The sequence below is a fragment of the Vulpes vulpes genome, chromosome 6, assembly GCF_048418805.1.
Source record: "Vulpes vulpes isolate BD-2025 chromosome 6, VulVul3, whole genome shotgun sequence".
Lineage (NCBI taxonomy): Eukaryota > Metazoa > Chordata > Mammalia > Carnivora > Canidae > Vulpes > Vulpes vulpes.
This window is the reverse complement of record NC_132785.1, coordinates 60,222,874-60,240,540: the sequence shown is the minus strand read 5'-3', so window position 1 is coordinate 60,240,540 and position 17,667 is coordinate 60,222,874. Positions and strand designations below refer to the sequence as shown.

Below are 17,667 nucleotides of genomic sequence, written 5' to 3'. Positions count from 1 at the left end.
ATGTGCACCTGCTATTCTTGACCTGTGCCCAACACTTGGTGCTGCGTCTCCACTGGGCATCCCGTACCTGGGACGGTGCCTTGCATGGAAGTTTAAGGGACGTTTAAATATATCAAATCCACTTAAAAACCACCACTTCCTCGGCTGGCCAGCCTGACACAGAAACTGAGAGAAGAAACAGCAAGTACAAAACCAGATGCAGACATACTCGTCTAATGCAGCGCTGGCCCCACGTGGGGGCCGGCGGCAGCCCACAGGTTTCTACCGACAAAGCACACAGAAGTCGCCACAAGTGAAAATATTTCGAGAAATATTTTATTTTTAATGCACTTCAAAACATAAAGGACAAACCCACAGTTTTCTTACCATGTGTGTGTTGGTGGTCATTATCTGAGAGTGGGGAGGGAGGCCAGTGGCAAAAAGACAAAAGCAAGATACGAATAAACAACCCCCAGAGATTATGCAAATGACCAGAGGGCTGACTGGCTATCAGCCAACTACAAATCTACTCCTTGCAAAGACAACAGATACTTAAGGTAAGTATGTAAAAAAATGCTACAATGTGTTAAATATGAAATTAATTCCCATAAGAAATAGGCTATGCCAGAGTGATGGGCATAGCTGGAGGAGCAGCTAGTGGTGGACGGACTCCCACAAGCCTGTAGCTCTCAAGAGGGGTATTCCCTGGGGAGCAGAGCCACACAGAGCACAGCACTTACAGGTGCCCGCGGCCCCCAGGGGTAGACGCCCACATACCAGGCCACACAGGCCCCCCTGCCCTGTGCCCGATGGGGACCTGGAGAAGCCCAGCCAAGAAGATGTGGTTCCGCACTAACCTGTCCATTGCTGGTCACCGTCGTGTTTTCAAACATGAAATAAGCACCAAAGAAGAATACCAGAGCATCAAATACTCCTAAGAATGTCCAGTAAATGAACACGCGCCAGCGGAGTAGAGCGTTCTTAGCAATATCTCTGTGTAAGCAAATAGGTGAGATTGCAGGTCAGTAAAACCAAACCCCCAAGGTGACCAGGCCGTCTCCAGGCCCTGCAGTGACCATCTGTCCAGGAAAGTCCCTTTGGCCACTGTGCCACCCTAGGCTGCAGAGCCCACTGGCTCTGAAAGTGGGCAATGGAGAATTGGGCCTTGTACCCAGGACCCAGGGTCTGTCTGCAGGGGGCCACCCTGCCTGTGCAGGTGTGGCTCCCCTCCTCTGCTTAATGCCCTCTGCACCTGCACTGGGGCTGGCCCTGATCTCATAGCCTTCTGGGGAAATCCCAGCAGGCTCCTCCCCATGCCATCACATGGAATGTGTCCCCAAGTCACACACTGCATGTGCTCTGGCCGCCTACCCTATGGCCACCTGCTGGACACCCCTCGTCCCTTCACCCCATGCTCTGCCTGGCTTCACCAAGGCCTTGGGGCAGCCACGGTACAGAAGCAGAGCCAGAGGACAGTGAACAGAGGAAACATGCTACAGTGGCACAGGGACCACATGGACAACATCCCCATGGGATCAAAGGTGAAGAGCAGACAATGGGTTCGGTTCCCTCCCTCCAGGGGGACACGGATGTGCCTAAGGCAGACAGACGCTCACATGTCTGCTTGTGAATGGATCAGGACACAAGGCCCATGGACCTTCCCGCGTCAGGCAAACTGTGGGTGTCAGGCTCCTGGCATAGCTCCCGCTGCGACTCATATAGCTGTTAGCCCACAGGAGGCCAACCCTGATGGTATACAGTGAGCTCCACGATTGCTTTACTGCCCAACGCAATCATGGGGGGCTCCAGGGCTCCCAGACACAATGCCGCGGCCAACACTCTGACGAAGGCCATGACGCTGGCTAGCAGTCTGCAGTGTGTGGGTGCAGGACTGCCCCACCCCAGTAAGTGCTGGATGATACTGGTGGTCATGTCCGGGGGGCACCGCTCAACCCTCCGTGGGACATTGTCAGGCAGTAACCACCAGGGAAACCGGGTAAGCGCTCACAGAATCTGTGCATTCTTAAAACTACACACGCATCTAACATTATCTGATATGAGGAATTTACTCTAAAAAGCCACAAAAACAGTTAACATACTGAATCTGCCAGCAATCTTGGAGTACACTCCAATACAGCAGAAAAACACTTTTTCCCAATTGTTAGAAAATACTTTTTGGCAAAAAAAGAGCACTATGACATCAGATCTACTAACTTTCCTTTTTATCTCATGGAAGGTAATGTATTTGGCTTTAAAGGATAATGGAGGCTACAAACCACTGGAGTCACCGGGCTGGAAGCTCTGATCCCAGGTCCTCCTCTAACTACTAAAAAGCTTGTTAGATACAAACTGGCTGACAGGCTCATTTCAAATCCTCGCCTAAATTTGCAGTCTATTTACTGAAGTCACATTGCTTCCCATGGAAGTGAGGGTACCAGCTGAAGGGGATGCTTCTGGGTTTGAGAGAACCAGAGCAGGGGTTTCTGTGTAGGAAGTGGCATGCAGGGACCACTGGGCTTGTACCTGTAGAGGGAAGGGTCTCTCCTGAGCGTGTCTATGCTGACATGCTGTTCCATCAGGCTGTACAAGAGGATCGGGAGGGAAGTAAAGCTGATGTTGTACAGTGTCAGGTAGGCAGTGTCGTACAAAGTCTGCGGGAGGACAGAACCACGCTGAGAACCGCGCTCTGCAGCCCTCAACAAACTCGTTTCACATTTTGTTTAAACGTATACATTAATTTGCAAAGACCCAGAAACATGAGCATCTTAAAAATCATACAGTCCTCTTTCTGTAGCTATAGACAACAGGATGTTTTCAACCCTTCATGACGTCAACTGTGAGGGTTAGAGCCACAGTCCCACCATGAATCCCTCCCTCAGCCACTGCCAACTTGCAACAAACAAGGTTGCTGAAAAGTCTGCAATTTGGATGCCATCTTCAAGTGTCAATTATTCCCAGTCCCAACCCTGCAGGGGGAAGGGATCCTTGAGGGGCTGCTGCTCTCCTGGGACACGATGACCAGGCACTCAGGAGGGGGTCTCAGGTGCCAACCTGATCCTCTCAGTGAGGGGCAGAAAACCTGGGACAGCCCACATGTGCATGAGGCATGCACCAGGCACCTTGCTGGGGGCCCATGAGCAAGCCCATTGGAGCCACTGGGCCCCCATGTTTGCTCCTGAGTTTGCCTGAGGATAGGCTGCACAGGGGTGTGAGGTGGAGGGCACTGCACCCCTGACCTGCTGCCCCCTGAAGCCTACACATCCCTGCAGGCTGTTCTCCTTATAGCCTACTCACCCCTGCAACCTGCTCCCCTTATATAGTCTACTCACCCCTGCAGGCTGCTCCCCTCTTAGCTTACTACTCCCTGCAACTTGTTCCCCTTATAACATACCCACCCCTGTAAGCTACTCCCCTTATAGCCTACCCACCCCTGGAACTTGCTCTCCGTATAGCCTACACATTCCTGCAGGCTTCTCCCCCTATAGCCTACTCATCCCTGCAGCCTGCTCCCCTTATAGCATAGTCACCCCTGCAGCCTACTCCCCTTATAACCTACTCACCCCTGCAGCCTGCTCCCCTTAGAGCCTACTCACCCCCTGCAGCCTGCTCCCCTTATAGCCTACTCATCCCTGTAGCCTGCTCCTCTTATAGCCTACTTATCCCTATAGCCTGCTCACCCCTTCAAGCCACACCAAAGGGAAGGGAGGTAAGGCCCGGGAAGCTTCTGACTCCAGTCAGCAGGACTCACCTGTTGTGAAAATCCACAGAAGAACTGGTATAAAAACTGAGGGAAAATGAAGCAGACATTCTGAAAGGCAAGCCACATGCCAGTTAGTCCAAGAGTGCGCTGTGGGAGGTGTCTCCCCTCCTCAGCTGTCACACCATATCTGCAGGAAGTGACCCCAAAGTGCCCTGTTCTCAGAAGCGTGGGTGACAGGTTTTAAAGTCTGCTCCTGTTTTAATGGCACTACCAGGCACACTGCCTTGTGAGCGGATGGCATCCAGGGACTCAGCGTGGCCTGAGCATGATCAATGAATCATCTCCAGGACTCACAGAAGAACTGCCTTCTCTCAATCACGTGATGATGGCGAGGTTCCTCCAGGCTCCCCACCGAATCTGTGCACAAGGCGGGCCGTACCTCCTGTCTTGGGGGCAGCATGGCACTACCTCCCTGTCGGCTACTTGTGTCCCCTCCTGAGCTGCCCCTTGCTGCACTGTGCAGCACTTAGCACACCACCTGCGGCCACAGCAGGGACACCCTCCTACCTTATAGAAGAAGTACTGCACGAGCTCAGATATCCGGATGTAATAGAAATGTCCATGAACAAGCAGCATCTTCTTCAGGTGCTTAAATTTTGGGACTGCATAGTCGCTATTCCTTGCAGCCTGACGACCCTCCTTCCCGATGACACCTGTGGGAGGAGACCCACTCTCAGCACTGGGAGGGAAAGCAGCCAGGAGCAGACAAGGCACCACCAACAAGGTGGCGGGTCCCGCCACTGCCTCCCCTCCCCACCTCATGGGCACCCAGGTGCAGATGGCTCACCAATGCCAACGTGCGCCTCCAGAATCATGCTGACGTCGTTGGCGCCATCACCAATGGCTAACGTGATGGGGTGCTCCTTTGAAAGTTTGATTAATTTAACAATCTGGAAAATAAAGAAATGTAGCATTTATCTTCTCTGTTCTCCATCTGCACAGATTATTCACTAACTAGAAAGAACACAGATGTCAAGTCAGTCAAGGAGAAAGGGACAGTGATCTGATTGGTGTGGCCCTCCTCCGTTCAAGCCGCTCTGCACACGGGATGGATCCTCTCATGCTGGAAGTACAACAGAGTCAAGAGAAGGCAGCTAGCATGACTGTAGGCAACAGACTGAGAAAGGCTGGTGAAACACGACATGAAGGAAGCAGCCGTCAGCTACCGCAGCACACACAGATTCAGCAGATGGTCAGTAAACCTAGGGGAGCACCTGAACAGCATGTTTGGCTACCAGACACGCTATGTGGTGTTGAGCATCCATTGCTGAGCACTGAGCTACTTCTATTTTTTTTATTTATATATATATATTTTTAATTGAAGTTTGATTTGCCAACATATAGTATAACATCCAGTGCTCATCCTGTCAAGTGCCCTCCTCAGTGCTCCTGCTTTTTTAATCCTTGCACTTGCCACGTGTGCAAATCCTACCTGGCAATTTGATACAATTAATAATTTCAAGTATGCATTTCTTTTTCTTTTTTTTTTTTTTTTTCAAGTATGCATTTCTTTGCAAACTTTTTCTCCGTCTATATGTCTAAGTGCCATGGTTCAGGGTGGAAGATGGAAAAGATGAGGAGTGGCATGTGGACTGCCTGCTGCTTCGAGATGAGAGTCTGAAATGCTAATATGTGTAAACATTTGTGAAAGTCCGTTAAAAACTGAAAAAAAAAAAAAAGGGCCATGGAACACATGGTAGAAGATAGAACATAAAGTCCTGAGTTGTCCTCCTGGACGTGGTGACACGAGATTTACGTGGAGTCGGACACAGAAGACAGGGCAGGGGGTGTGGGGGTGGGGCAGCCCTGCAGCCATGCTCCTGGGTCTCATGGGTGCCCATCGGGGGTGGGTCCTGGTACCTCTAGAGGCTCTGCTGTGCCACACACACGTGGTGTGCTACAAATGCTAGAAACGAGCTCTTCACATGTAGTTTTCAGTGTTTTACCCCAACCCTTGGTCTCTTGGTCAGCTGAGAAGTGACAGATTTCTTTCATAAACAGTTGAAGAGCAATTGATCTAAAATGTGGCTGGATAAAGGGAGACATACTATAGGTTTACTGACACCAGTAGGACCCCGTGCTTACATGTGTCTTCTATAACACTTTACAAAATATCAAAAAGAAACATGTCTTCCGTGTGTCCCCAGTGGACCATGTGGTGGTAGGAGAACAGGAGTCTGGAGTCCTGCAGGCCAGAAGCCATGCTGGGACTGGAGTTTCCAAGCACATCCTGCAGACAAGTGGCCCCAATTTTCTGGGTCTTACTCTTCTCTGTACAATTAGCATGACATCACTCATACAGCAGAATCTTTCCATAGGTCGAGTGGGTTAACTGTATCTGTCTCCCTAACAACAGCAGGTACCTAATAAGCAGTTGCACCCTTCTGTCTTTCTGATAGATTTTCCTACAGATGCTTATAGATGAGATTATACCTCTGTGATGTGGTTTTATTTCACAAGAGGAGTCACACAGGGCCAGGCTTCCCAGCCTCCACTGGGACGATTGTCCACGTGATTCAAACAACTCTTAACTAACCACAACCAGCCAAGTAAGATCCATGTTTAATGCCTGCCATTCCTGCTTCTAGTTTTAAAAGGTGGTGCCTTGCTGGATTTAAAAAAGAGAAAAGTAGAGGCTGTCAGAACTACGCCAAGGCTCTGGGTTCCACCCATCCCAGGGCCTGTGGAGGCCGGGGCAGGCCTGACCTGAGCCTTCTGCAGGGGTGCCATGCGGCAGCAGAGCACAGCGCTGCAGTTTCGGCAGATCTCCAGGAACAGCTCTCGGTAGTTGCCACAGCTTCCGTCCTCTCGGGGCTTCATGATCAGAGACAGCGCAGCTCCATCAATGATCAAGCCATAGTCTTGCATGTCTGCAGACAGTCTGTTTAGTTACACAAACCAGAGAGGTTACTCAGTAGCTAAGTCCACAGACTTCAAAAGACTATGTAATTTTTTGGGATGTCTACAGATGCTATAGATTGATGATCAGGGAATTAAGAAACTGGGGTTCCTTGTTTTATCAATATAGTCTTTAGAGCACTGGATGTAACACCCTCTACCACACTTTAAATTGAGTTCTATTTTTTATTTTTATTTTTTTAAAGATTTTATTTATTATTCACGAGACACACAGAGAGAAGCAGAGACATAGGCAGAGGGAGAAGCAGGCTCCCCGTGGGGAGCCCGATGCTGGACTCGATCCCAGGCCCCCGGGATCATGCCCTGAGCCAAAGGCAGATGCTCAACCACTGAGCCACCCAGGCGTCCCTAAATGGAGGATTTTTTTTTTTTTAAAGATTTAAAAGAATAAATAAATAAAGATTTTATTTATTTATTCATGAGACACACGCAGAGAGAGGCAGAGACATAGGCAGAGGGAGAAACAGGCTCCCTGCAGGGAGACCCATGCAGGACTTGATCCCCAGAACCCGGGAGCATGCCCTGAACTGAAGGCAGATGCTCAACTGCTGAGCCACCCAGGCGTCCTCTGAAACTGAATTTTAACAACACAATCTCATGCCACCGAAGCAGAACAAACACAGTTCTAGTGGTTTTGTGTGCAGATTCTAGTACTTCTCCACAACAGATGGAGAACATGTGCCTGCGGCCCGTAGAGCTGTCTTTACTTGTGAAGCCTGGCCACGGTAACCAGCCTCGGGCTGCAGGCTTGCAGCCAACCTTCATGGGGCATCCTGCTGGAGGGCGTGAGTTGGAAAGAGTGCGGTCAGCATATGTCTTTTTGCTGGGTTTCAAAATTACAAGATCATCTCTAATCCCCCAGAGGAATCCTACAGATCGGTGAAGGGAAGCATCTCCCACTCCTTATGAATAATCTAACATTTGCATAGGATGAGAGAGCTGCTTTTGCTTTACTACATTAATGAAAATCTAAAATGATTCCCATGAAATCTTAACCTCAGATCATGCATCTGATACCAGCAAGGACAGCATTGATAAAATGTGAGAAAACTGCTGAATGTTCTTGGGAAGAACAATCATGGGCATATCCGGCTCTGTCTGAACAGAGAAATAATCATTATTAATATTAAGCATTATTAATATTTTCTGTCTCCACTGACAGACACCCAGAGGAATCCGCAATACAGCCCGAGTGCCTCATCAGCCAATGAGAACGATCCCAACCCTAGTATTTTATTAATCAGTCAAGCCTGCACCCATAAGCAGCAGTTTAAAAGTGAACACACACACACATCTTATGCAAAAAGACACATCACACTTGCTGCAAAGACATGACTCTGGCCCAATTCCGTGGTTCACCGCAGACACACTGATGCCGTGGGGACCCCCGGGGACGGACCAGGCTGCCTGCAGGGGTACTGAAGGCACGCAGCCCTTCTGTGGTGGGATGGGGGCACTGCCTACCCTGAGAAGTTGTCCCTTGTCAAGCTCCCACTATGGCGCAGGACAGTCTTGCTCAGCTCAAACAGGACGTCGTGTAGACTCTGCTCCTCAATTTTCTTGGTGGTGAGTTCAAGTAGCTGTGTGTTCCTCCTAAACAGCTTGCAGGCATAGCAGGTGGCAGCTGCTGTCTCCATCTTGTCCCCAGTGAGAACCCAGACCTTGATCCCAGCCTTCTGCAGAGCTTCTATGGTGTCAGCAGCTTTCTCCTGGAGCCTGAGCAGAGCAGAAATGAGACACACAATCCTGGGTGTGACACAGGTGAATCAAAGCAAAGAATCTCAAAAATTTGTGAGCTATGAAATTGTTTCTGTTCCCTCAAACTAAAAATCACCATGCCACTACCTCGCAATCTTCCCATGAAGCACCTGGAGTTTTTATGGTTACATGTTAACTGTTCACAGGAGAGCACTTCCTTACAGGAAAACGTGTAATAGTAAGAAGTGTCTGTCTTGCATACTCGACACCTGGTGAGCACACTTGCTCTGTCTAGCTGGGACCCCTGACTTGTGGAGGATTTTAAGTAACCACAGGAGCGACCACAAACCGTCTTAACCAGGGAAAGATGGGATCGGGAAAACAGGTGATCTGTAGTACTCGCTGTGCTTTCCTTTGCATGAACTGCTGTAATCTGACACTTACAGACTGGAGCCCAGGCACCTCTAAATCAGGTAAGATACGGGACAGCCAGCTGTGTTCCACCACCTGCCGACACAGACCCTGGGCTCTCCACACGTGTGATGCTGGGAAGCACTCTGCCTCCACCGAAGGTCATGGGGTTAGGCTCCATCAGCAACCCCATCTGAGGTGTGGGAAACCCAGATGGTGGGCATGCAACAGCACGCACACGGACGAGCAGTTCACACACTGCTCAGGTTGCCTTGCTGTGTGTGGAGGCCTTGTATCAAAGCCACGTCTGCCTCACGTGGGACTTACATTCTCTCCAGACTTTATAGTCCTGGCTTTTGGCAGGCAGTGTGCCATAGTGTGCCATGCTCCTGTCCGGTACTGGTGGGTTCAGGTCCTAACTGGGGCGACCCAATGAGACTTGGGGTGGGCCTCTTCAGTATAGCCCCAAGCCCATGACCTCGGCATTCGAGAGACACAGAAAACATCTCAATTTCATCTACTTTCCACTTTTCTGAAACCGAAGCCAGAAAGGTCAGTCTGCAGAAATGTTCTGGGGTTTCAGGAAAATGATCTGTGACCGAGTATTATCACTTCAAAGCTGCTGGCTCCCACCTGCCCCAGGCCACTTCTGTTTTCGAGGTCTCGTCTTCCCTCTGAGTGGATCTGCTCCTTCAACCCTCAGGAGGGTGTGCGGGCACAGCTCCCCCAATTAGACCTTCCCCTCCCTGCACCTCCTTCGAGGACAGTCTCCAGGCAAATGCACCACATGTCCCTCTCTAGGTCCCCTGGCCAGGGGACCCTCAGTGGCCATGGCTTCAGTCTGAGGCCCATCCCGAGTGCAAGCTATGCTTCCTGTGTTGGCACCTGGGCCCCCATCTGGCCGGAGTGACAGGACTTCTAGACACAGCAGTGTCAGACATGTCACCCGACACCCTATTGAGGTTGGGAAGCCAAAGACTGGTCATTAAAGACACTGGGAAGTGTGGGTTTCCAGTAAGGACTTAACAGTCAGGTTCATTTATACCTTAAAGACTCTGAAACTTTACAGGAAATAAACCTTTAGCAAATGCCCTCAAGTGTCTGCTTCATTCTATTAAATGGGGGTATTTTTTCTTTTCCTTTCTCTCCATGCTTTCAAGTCACAAGAATGACATGCACGCACGAGGCCTGAACTCACTTCCAGCCTCCACACATAATGGTGGCAGGTGAGCGGCTGTGGCTTCGGAGCACAGGAGACACACATTTGGTAATGTTACCAGTCATTAGTCATAGTTTCTGCGATATTCTACTTCACAGTTTTAAGTTTCTTCAACAAGAAATGACACTGAGTACGTTCATATCGAAAATGTTATGCGTGAACTTAGGGCTGCTGACAAATTTTAGGAGCAGAATCAATTCTTGACTGAATGCTAAAGAATGGTTTATGAATGACTGTTTCTTGACTACTGATGACGTGTTATGAACGAGACAACCATCTGGTCCTGATTCACGGCAGTAAAACATGGTCCAGGCACGACCTTGGGGGACACCACCCTGAGGCCTGTCGTGTCCTGCTGCAGATGCACGTCCACGTGAGGACATGAGGTGTGGCAGTCAGTCCCACTGCACCCCGCAGGCCCCGCCACCTCAGCACCACCACTGCTGGCCTTGATGGGGCACGGCGCAGACTCTACCTGTCCTCGACAGCCGTGGCACCCAGCAGAACAAGGTCTTTCTCTATTTGTTCATAGGCCTCTGCTAGCTTCTTTTCTCGATCCTGAAGTGCCACTTTGGCAGCCTGCAGCAGTGTACAAATGCCTTCATATTCTTCCGGATTGAGCCTTTTGTAGGCAACACACAAGGTTCGAAGCCCTTCCTGCGGGAGATAGCACAGCATTTAACTGTAAATCCAAGTGTCACTCCCCTGGAATTTTATCTGTCATGAGCTTTCTCAATATCCCCTCTCTTTCATCCAAACTGACTGCAGAATTAACAGGCAATCAACCCTTAAAGGATTGCCATTATACCTGAATTATTTATATGCACATTAAATATACAATCATTATAGATTACTAAATTCCAAACAGGTAAGCATGGCAATAATACAAATCAGGGCTGTGAAAATATAAGACTTTGTTCTTTTATTTTGACAAATGAAGGGTTAAATTTTTCTTAGGACAGTATTTAGAAATTCCACTGTAAATATCAGGTGATGTTTCTACAGTAACGTTTTTTACGTGGGAAGTCTGTGATACCATTTGATCTTACTTAGCACCCACCAAAGAAAAACTGTTCAGTTATTTATCAAACATACTGCGTCCACGGGACAGAGAAGTAAGGAACCAACAACAGTGGATTCACTGCGACTGTAACTCTGGATGTCACCATGCAGAGCACACGCCCCCAGCCAGCAAGGCGCCATTGAGCTCAAGGGCCGCACATGAAGCACTTAATTCCATCAGTCAAAGTGCCCTTCCTGTCTGGATGAGGCAAACCATCTAAACCATCACAAAGGTCTGAGTGATGCTCTAAGGATGACCTCCCCTCTGTCTCAGCCCTGACTCAACTAATCCTAGGAAAAGAGCCAGAGTCCTCCTATACAATCAGTCCAAATTCTGGGAGGATCCTGGTGTGTAGGATTTTTTTTTTTTAAGATTTTCTCGTATGTGAGTTCAAATTTCCTGTAACTGCCCAGAGAAAGCTTCGCATATTTCGCTATTTCTCAGACCTCCAGATGTGGCTGAAGGACGCAGTCACAGAGGTGAATGTCTCCTACTGTCCTTGAAGCTCTTCAAAGAGTTGGTGGGAAGGGAAGCAGAGCTTTCAGAAATGAAAAAAAACAACTTGTTTTTAAAAATAGGTATGGGGCTTCCACTTGTGGAGTCAGGGAGTAGAAATACTTTTCCTGATTCCTCCTGCTAAGTGCTACCCAAACCCTAGATGTTGTATATGAGACCACACTATACCAACAAAGCCATGGACACTATAATAAAAGAAAATTAAAGAGCAATATCCTTCCCAAAAAATGCAGATGAAAAGTCCTCAAGTAAGTTGAGTGCAAGAGTACACCTAAAGGATTATGCAGCACGACCAAGTGGATTTACCCCAAGGAGGCAAGGAGGACTCAGCCCAGGAAAAATCAGTCCCTGAGACACAGGAGAGAATGACCAAGCCCCCCACAATCATCTCAAGAGATGTAAAAGAAGCATCTGATAAAATCCAACACCGTTTCATGAAAAAAAAAAAAAAGAAAGAAAAAAACACTCAATAACCCGGAATAGAAGGGAATGTCTGTACGGCATTAATGAGAGCCCCGCAGCTGGCGTCAGCCTGTGAAATGCTAAAAGACAGAAAGCTCTGGCCCTGACTCAGGAATGAGATAAGGATGACCAGGTTGGTCACATCTGTTCAGCACAGCACTGGAACTCCTACCAAGGCACCTAAGCAGGAAAAAAAAGCATCCAGATAAGTAAAGGATGCCACCTCTGTTCACAGACATGGTCTTACACATAGAAAACCCTGAGATTCCACAGAAAACCACTGGAACTGATAAAGTCGGTAAATGGTTGAAATACAAATTCAATATTCAAAAATCAGTCGTGTTCAAGAGGTAAAAGGTGTGTAGACTGGAAGCTGCAACGTGTTCCCAGAAGACGTTACAGGAGACCAGGGAAGTGGAGAGGCCCCCAAGTCCACGGGCTGAAGACATCTTGGTCCTCAAAACACCACCCAAAGCGGTCCAGGGTCGGCGCAACCCAGGAAAGCCCGAAGGCAAGTGCATCCTAATGTTGACGTGGAATCTCAAAGTTCTGATAATAGCCAAGAGTTTCGTAGAAGGACAACAAAAGTGAAACACCCATACTTCCTGATTCCAAACCTCCCTGGAAAGGGACAGAAATCAAAACTGTGTTACTGCGTGAAGACAACAGAGACAATGGCCTGGCCACGTCCTGTGCAGGGTCAGGGGATTTTGGCAGTGTGCCAGGACTGTTCAAAAAAGTGGTGCTGGGAAAACTGAACATCCACCCACGAAGATTGAGGCTGGACCCCTCCTCACACCGCTTATAAAAGTAACTCGAATGGACCACAGGCCTGAAGGTAAGAGCTGATGTTGTCAAACTCTTAGAAAAAAACACAGGAAAGTCTTCCTGATCCTGGGCTTGGCAATGGTTTTACAAATGTAACAGTAAAAGCAGAGGTAACAAAAGAAATGAGAGATAAACTGGGCTTGATTAAAATTTTAAAATTTCTGCATCAAAGGACACTATCAAGAGAGTGAGGCCACAGCCAACAGAATGGGAGAAAATGGTCACAAATCACATTCTTGTTCAGGTGTTAGGATTCAGAATATATAAAGAGCTCCTACCATTCAACAAGAAAAAAATAAACAGCCCAATTTAAAGTGGGCAAAGGATCAGAATACACATTTCTGCAAAGACCTCCCAGTGGTCAGGAAGCACCATGTGCTCAGCAGCTGTGGCCATTAAGAGAATGCAAATCACCACCATAATGAGATGCCACTGCACACCCAGCACGAGGACTATAAAACCATGGAAACTAACGCACATCAGTGAGGATGCAGAGAAGCTGACATCCTCATGCATATCTGGCATGAATGTGAAATAGTGCAGCTCCTGTAGGAAACAGTCTGGCGGATCGTCAAGGGTCCCTGCGTGACTTGGCAATTCCATCCCCAGGTGCATGACCACAGAACTGAAAGTAGGGTCCCAAACAGGCTTCCTACAAGCACTACTCCTAGCTACCAAAATGTGGAGACAAGCAGTGTGTGCATCAACAGACAGACAGATGGACAAGATGTGGCCCATGCAGCAAATCCATCCCAAGGAGTATTATTGCACTGTAAAAGGCATGAAGCTTGGGTACAGCTACACCCGGATGAGCCTGGAGGACATTCTGTGAGGTGAGAGAAGGTGGCCATGTGAGCACAAATATCGTATCATCCCACATACGAGAGATACCCAAGACGGCTAGGTGTGCGGGGACAGAAGGGAGACCAGAGGTTGGCGGGTCCAGGCAGAGCGGGGAAGGGGCAGACTTTGCTTCATGGTACAGTTTCTGTTTGTGACAGAAACTTGGCAACAGAGAGTGGTGATGGCTGGAGGACGAATGTAGTTGATGCCAATGATTTACACACTTATGATGGCCACCAGGCAAATTATGTGTATTTACAACAACAAAAGATGGATCGTAGACTTAAAGGTAAAACATAAGGGAAGATAGAAGAGGGCCCTCAGTACCCAATGGCGATAAAGAGTCTAGGTGTGACTCCATCGCAGGATGCATGAGGGAAAATGCACAAGACAGACATCCTTGGAATTAAAACCGTTTGCTCTGCAAAGTGCCCTGTGGAGAGGATGAAAGAAGCAGCAGAAATGAAAGAACCTATTTGCAAATCACAGATATGATGAAGGGTTCACATCTTAAACATCTAGAGAACTCTCAAAACTCAACCTAAAAACCAAGCTAAAAATCTCACCATGGTCTTAGAAAGTTGGCAAAATACAAGTAGGGACAAGTTGCCGATGGCACCAGAGCACACAAGAGCTCACTGGGGCCAGTGGCCTGGGCAGGCTCAGCCACCACATGCCTGTCAGAGGCACTGGCTACAGACACCAGAAAATGGGTGGGAGTTTCTTAAAAAAACTCAGTGCCACTTACATCACGCTCTTGGGCGTTCACCCCAGAGAAACAAGACCATATGTCCACAGACCGGGACACAGGTTTCACGCAGGTTTATTCCTGACGGCTTAAAGGTGGAAACAACCCTAACGGTCATGGGGGAGGGTACAGAGCACCGTCTGCACGATCTTTACAACTTCCTGAAATTCCACGATCATCTTAATGTCGAGTCCCAAACCCAGTGACCCTATAGGTGCCCCTGCTCAGACCTGGAGTTGGGGTTTCCTGGCAGCCCCTTGGCATCTCCAGAGGGCCGGTGGGCATTTGAGGGGTTCCCCAGCCTGGGAACAAGCCATCAGGAGGTAGAGGGGACGGTGCTGTCCCAGAAGCCAGGCTACAGACCTCATGGCTCACAGAGCCTTCTCCTCTAGACTGAGGAGGAACTCGCTCCCCCGAGTGATACCCTGGACCCACCTGACATGTCCTAAAGCCACCATCCAAACAGGACAAACTGGTGCCTGATGGGAACACAGGGCAATCCCGAGCCCAGCAAGGCAGATTCCACGGGCCAGTCCGGTCAAAGTCCCCCAGCAGGCAGAGGGCAGAGAGCATCACCCATCACAAGGATGCTAACCACCTAGCTCCAAGGGCAGAACGAGCAGAGAAACAAAAAAAGCTACCACGTCCTGAAATTTTTTTTTTTTTAAGATTTTATTTATTCATTCATGAAAGACAGAGAGAGGGAGAGAGGCAGAGACACAGGCAGAGGGAGAAGCAGGCTCCATGAAGGGAGCCTGATGTGCGACTCGATCCGGGGTCTCCAGGATCACGCCCTGAGGTGAAGGCAGGTGCTCAACCGCTGAGCCACCCAGGGATCCCAAGTCCTGAAGTTAAATACAGACATGCAGGTGACAGAAAGTCCTGGTGTCTGGGGTGGATATACCCCCCCTAGGGCTGCTGGCTGACGAGATACAGCACGTGAGAGGCATGGGCGTGGAGACGGGGTGGCAGAAGGTACCCAGAATGAAACAGAAGACGTTTTCAAAAGAAAAGACCCAGGGAGCCTGGCAACGATGTAAAGCACGCAATCCCACACGGTTGCAGTTCCTGAAATGTAGGCGCTGAAGACGCATCTGAAGACATACCAGCTGAGAAACTTCCCAGCTTGATTAAGAACCACAGACCCCCAGACCCAAGAGGCTTGAGCAGCCTGAGGCGATGGGAAGCAGCCGCGCCAGAGCCCGCCATCGCCGCCAGCCCAACACAGCCACAAAAGACGGCCACGGGATGCAGACAGAGAACATGTCCACCCTGACAGCGGCCCCTCCAGTGAAAGGAAATGCCGGTCCACGCAGCACACACGCAGCTGCTTCTGTAAGGGCCTCACAGGTGGACAGGCCACATGTGTGTCAAGAGAGGCCTTCCTGCATCCTGTCGCCGTGCAGCCAGGGAGGGCAGTGGGCACACAGGAGCCGCAGGACAGAGCACCTGTGCCGAGCCGTCTGACAGGTCCTGGCGAGAAGCTCCAGCACTGCCACGGGGCACTGTGGGTCCTGGAGCCACTCGGGAGGAGGTCACGAGATGTGGTGGCAGATTGCCTGGTGCGACCTTTAGCGCCAGATGCGAGGTTATTACAGAGTATGGAGAGGAGAGTTTAAAGCCAGTTGTGATCGTCAGGGGCCTCAAGGACCAGGAAGTTGTGCTGCCAGCACACAGTGCACAGGAGCAGGCACCAGGAAACGCTGTCTCAAAGTCAGCGTGCTTCTCAGGTGCACCCAGCAGCTGTTCTCATGGAACACACAGAGTCCTGGGGTGGACACTGTGGTCCCCTGAGGGAAGGGGAGGGGTGGACAAAGGACCCCAGAGGGGTGGGGAGCATCCTCTCAGCATCCTGGGCACAGAACCTGGAGTTTGGGCAGTGGCCTGGGTCTCTGTGGACCACAGATAGGCCCAGACCTGTTCAACAGCTGGGGTCGTCCGAGCATGGTCGGTATCCTAGCCTCTGTCACAGGAGCCAGGCCACCTGTCATTTCAGACCCAGTGCCAGAGTGACTCGCAGATGGTGCTGCCCACCCCCCTGGGAGTAACCTGGCACACCTGTGTTGACACTCAAAACCCAGAGATGGCTGCACCTGCGTGTGTGCCCTCACGGCACTTCACAGAAGCCCTCCATTCACAAATAGAACCCTTGCCTCCATGGGCAGTGGGTTGAGTGACCATGACTGTCCTATACACCAAGGCTCAATCATCTCCAATGTGCACGTCCTTAAGGGTCCGTGCTGGTTCAGGGCAGCTCCTTACCTAGCCAGCAGGTGTCAGTGGGCACCCACACACCCCACCAGGTCTAAGTGTGTAGCAGCTGCCGCGGGCAGGAATGGCCCGAACAGCCTGATGCAAGGTGGATGATTCCCGACCCGTATTCCGAGATTTCTGTGGCCAAACCCTCTTTGGTTTATAATGACCGTTACACATGAAATTCTGTGGTTTGCAGCAGTAGGACAAGGCTGTGAGTAGCCACAGTCCCTGGCTTCAGGTCTGGTGTGGAGAGCAGGATGGTCTCGAGTCAGAGAGGCACATGCCCTCCTGCACCGGAGGCAGGGGAGGTGCCAGTCGATGAGGCTGGGGGCTCAGGCAAACTGGCGAACACTGCGGGACATGTGGGACAGGTGGAGTGGTGCCCTTAAGAACGGGAGTGCGGGGAGCCACGCTGGGTATGTCACCATGAAAAGGGACTTCACTGTGTTGATGAGAATCACCAGAAATCCTCAGGACCCCCCACAATCCCCACAGACCTGCTTATAATCCTGATCCCTTAACCACCAGCCTAGCCACCAGGTTAGCCCCCAACGATGGAAGCACACACAGCCATAGCATTGACGGGTTTCCATTCCACGTGTGGCCTTCAGAGTGCGTCCCTCAGGGGACAGAAAAGGACGCTGGTAGCCAGGCTGCCCCCCACCCGGCCCCCCAGCTGGGATGTGCATGCCGCCCCTGCCAGCCTCATCTCACCACCGCGTTGCGCTCCACTCTGGCCCGGATCTGGTCCACTTTGCCTTCTATCACTCGGGGAAATATCGAAGAATCTGCTCCTTTGCAGAACAGATAGATTTCTCCTATAAAACAAAGGGAAAAAGGATGTTTGATCATATGTGGGGAAGACAAGTTTATTTTTCACGTTATTCTTTTATAAAGAAACAAAAATAGGAACGCCAGTATTGAGACCATTGTAGAGATTTCCTGAGACCAGTTACCACGTTCAG

The 17,667-nt window shown here is 50.0% G+C and overlaps 1 protein-coding gene across 19 annotated transcripts in view; it reads right to left on the bottom strand.

Moving 5' to 3' along the window:
- The window catches only part of ATP11A (ATPase phospholipid transporting 11A), a 130,038-nt gene that overhangs the window by 16,398 nt on the left and 95,973 nt on the right, over positions 1-17,667 (bottom strand). For 10 of the 19 annotated variants that reach the window (XM_072761051.1, XM_072761052.1, XM_072761047.1 and 7 more), the window contains 9 exons: positions 17,417-17,520; positions 10,462-10,643; positions 8,123-8,374; positions 6,446-6,620; positions 4,527-4,629; positions 4,247-4,392; positions 3,728-3,787; positions 2,503-2,630; positions 837-972 (listed from right to left, as the gene is read on the bottom strand). In XM_072761051.1, coding sequence (XP_072617152.1) covers positions 837-972; positions 2,503-2,630; positions 3,728-3,787; positions 4,247-4,392; positions 4,527-4,629; positions 6,446-6,620; positions 8,123-8,374; positions 10,462-10,643; positions 17,417-17,520 — 1,286 coding nt within the window. Of the gene's footprint in view, positions 1-366; positions 391-836; positions 973-2,502; positions 2,631-3,727; positions 3,788-4,246; positions 4,393-4,526; positions 4,630-6,445; positions 6,621-8,122; positions 8,375-10,461; positions 10,644-17,416; positions 17,521-17,667 lie in introns of all 19 variants that reach the window. The other 9 variants (XM_072761050.1, XM_072761046.1, XM_072761041.1 and 6 more) reach the window with 1 other exon arrangement.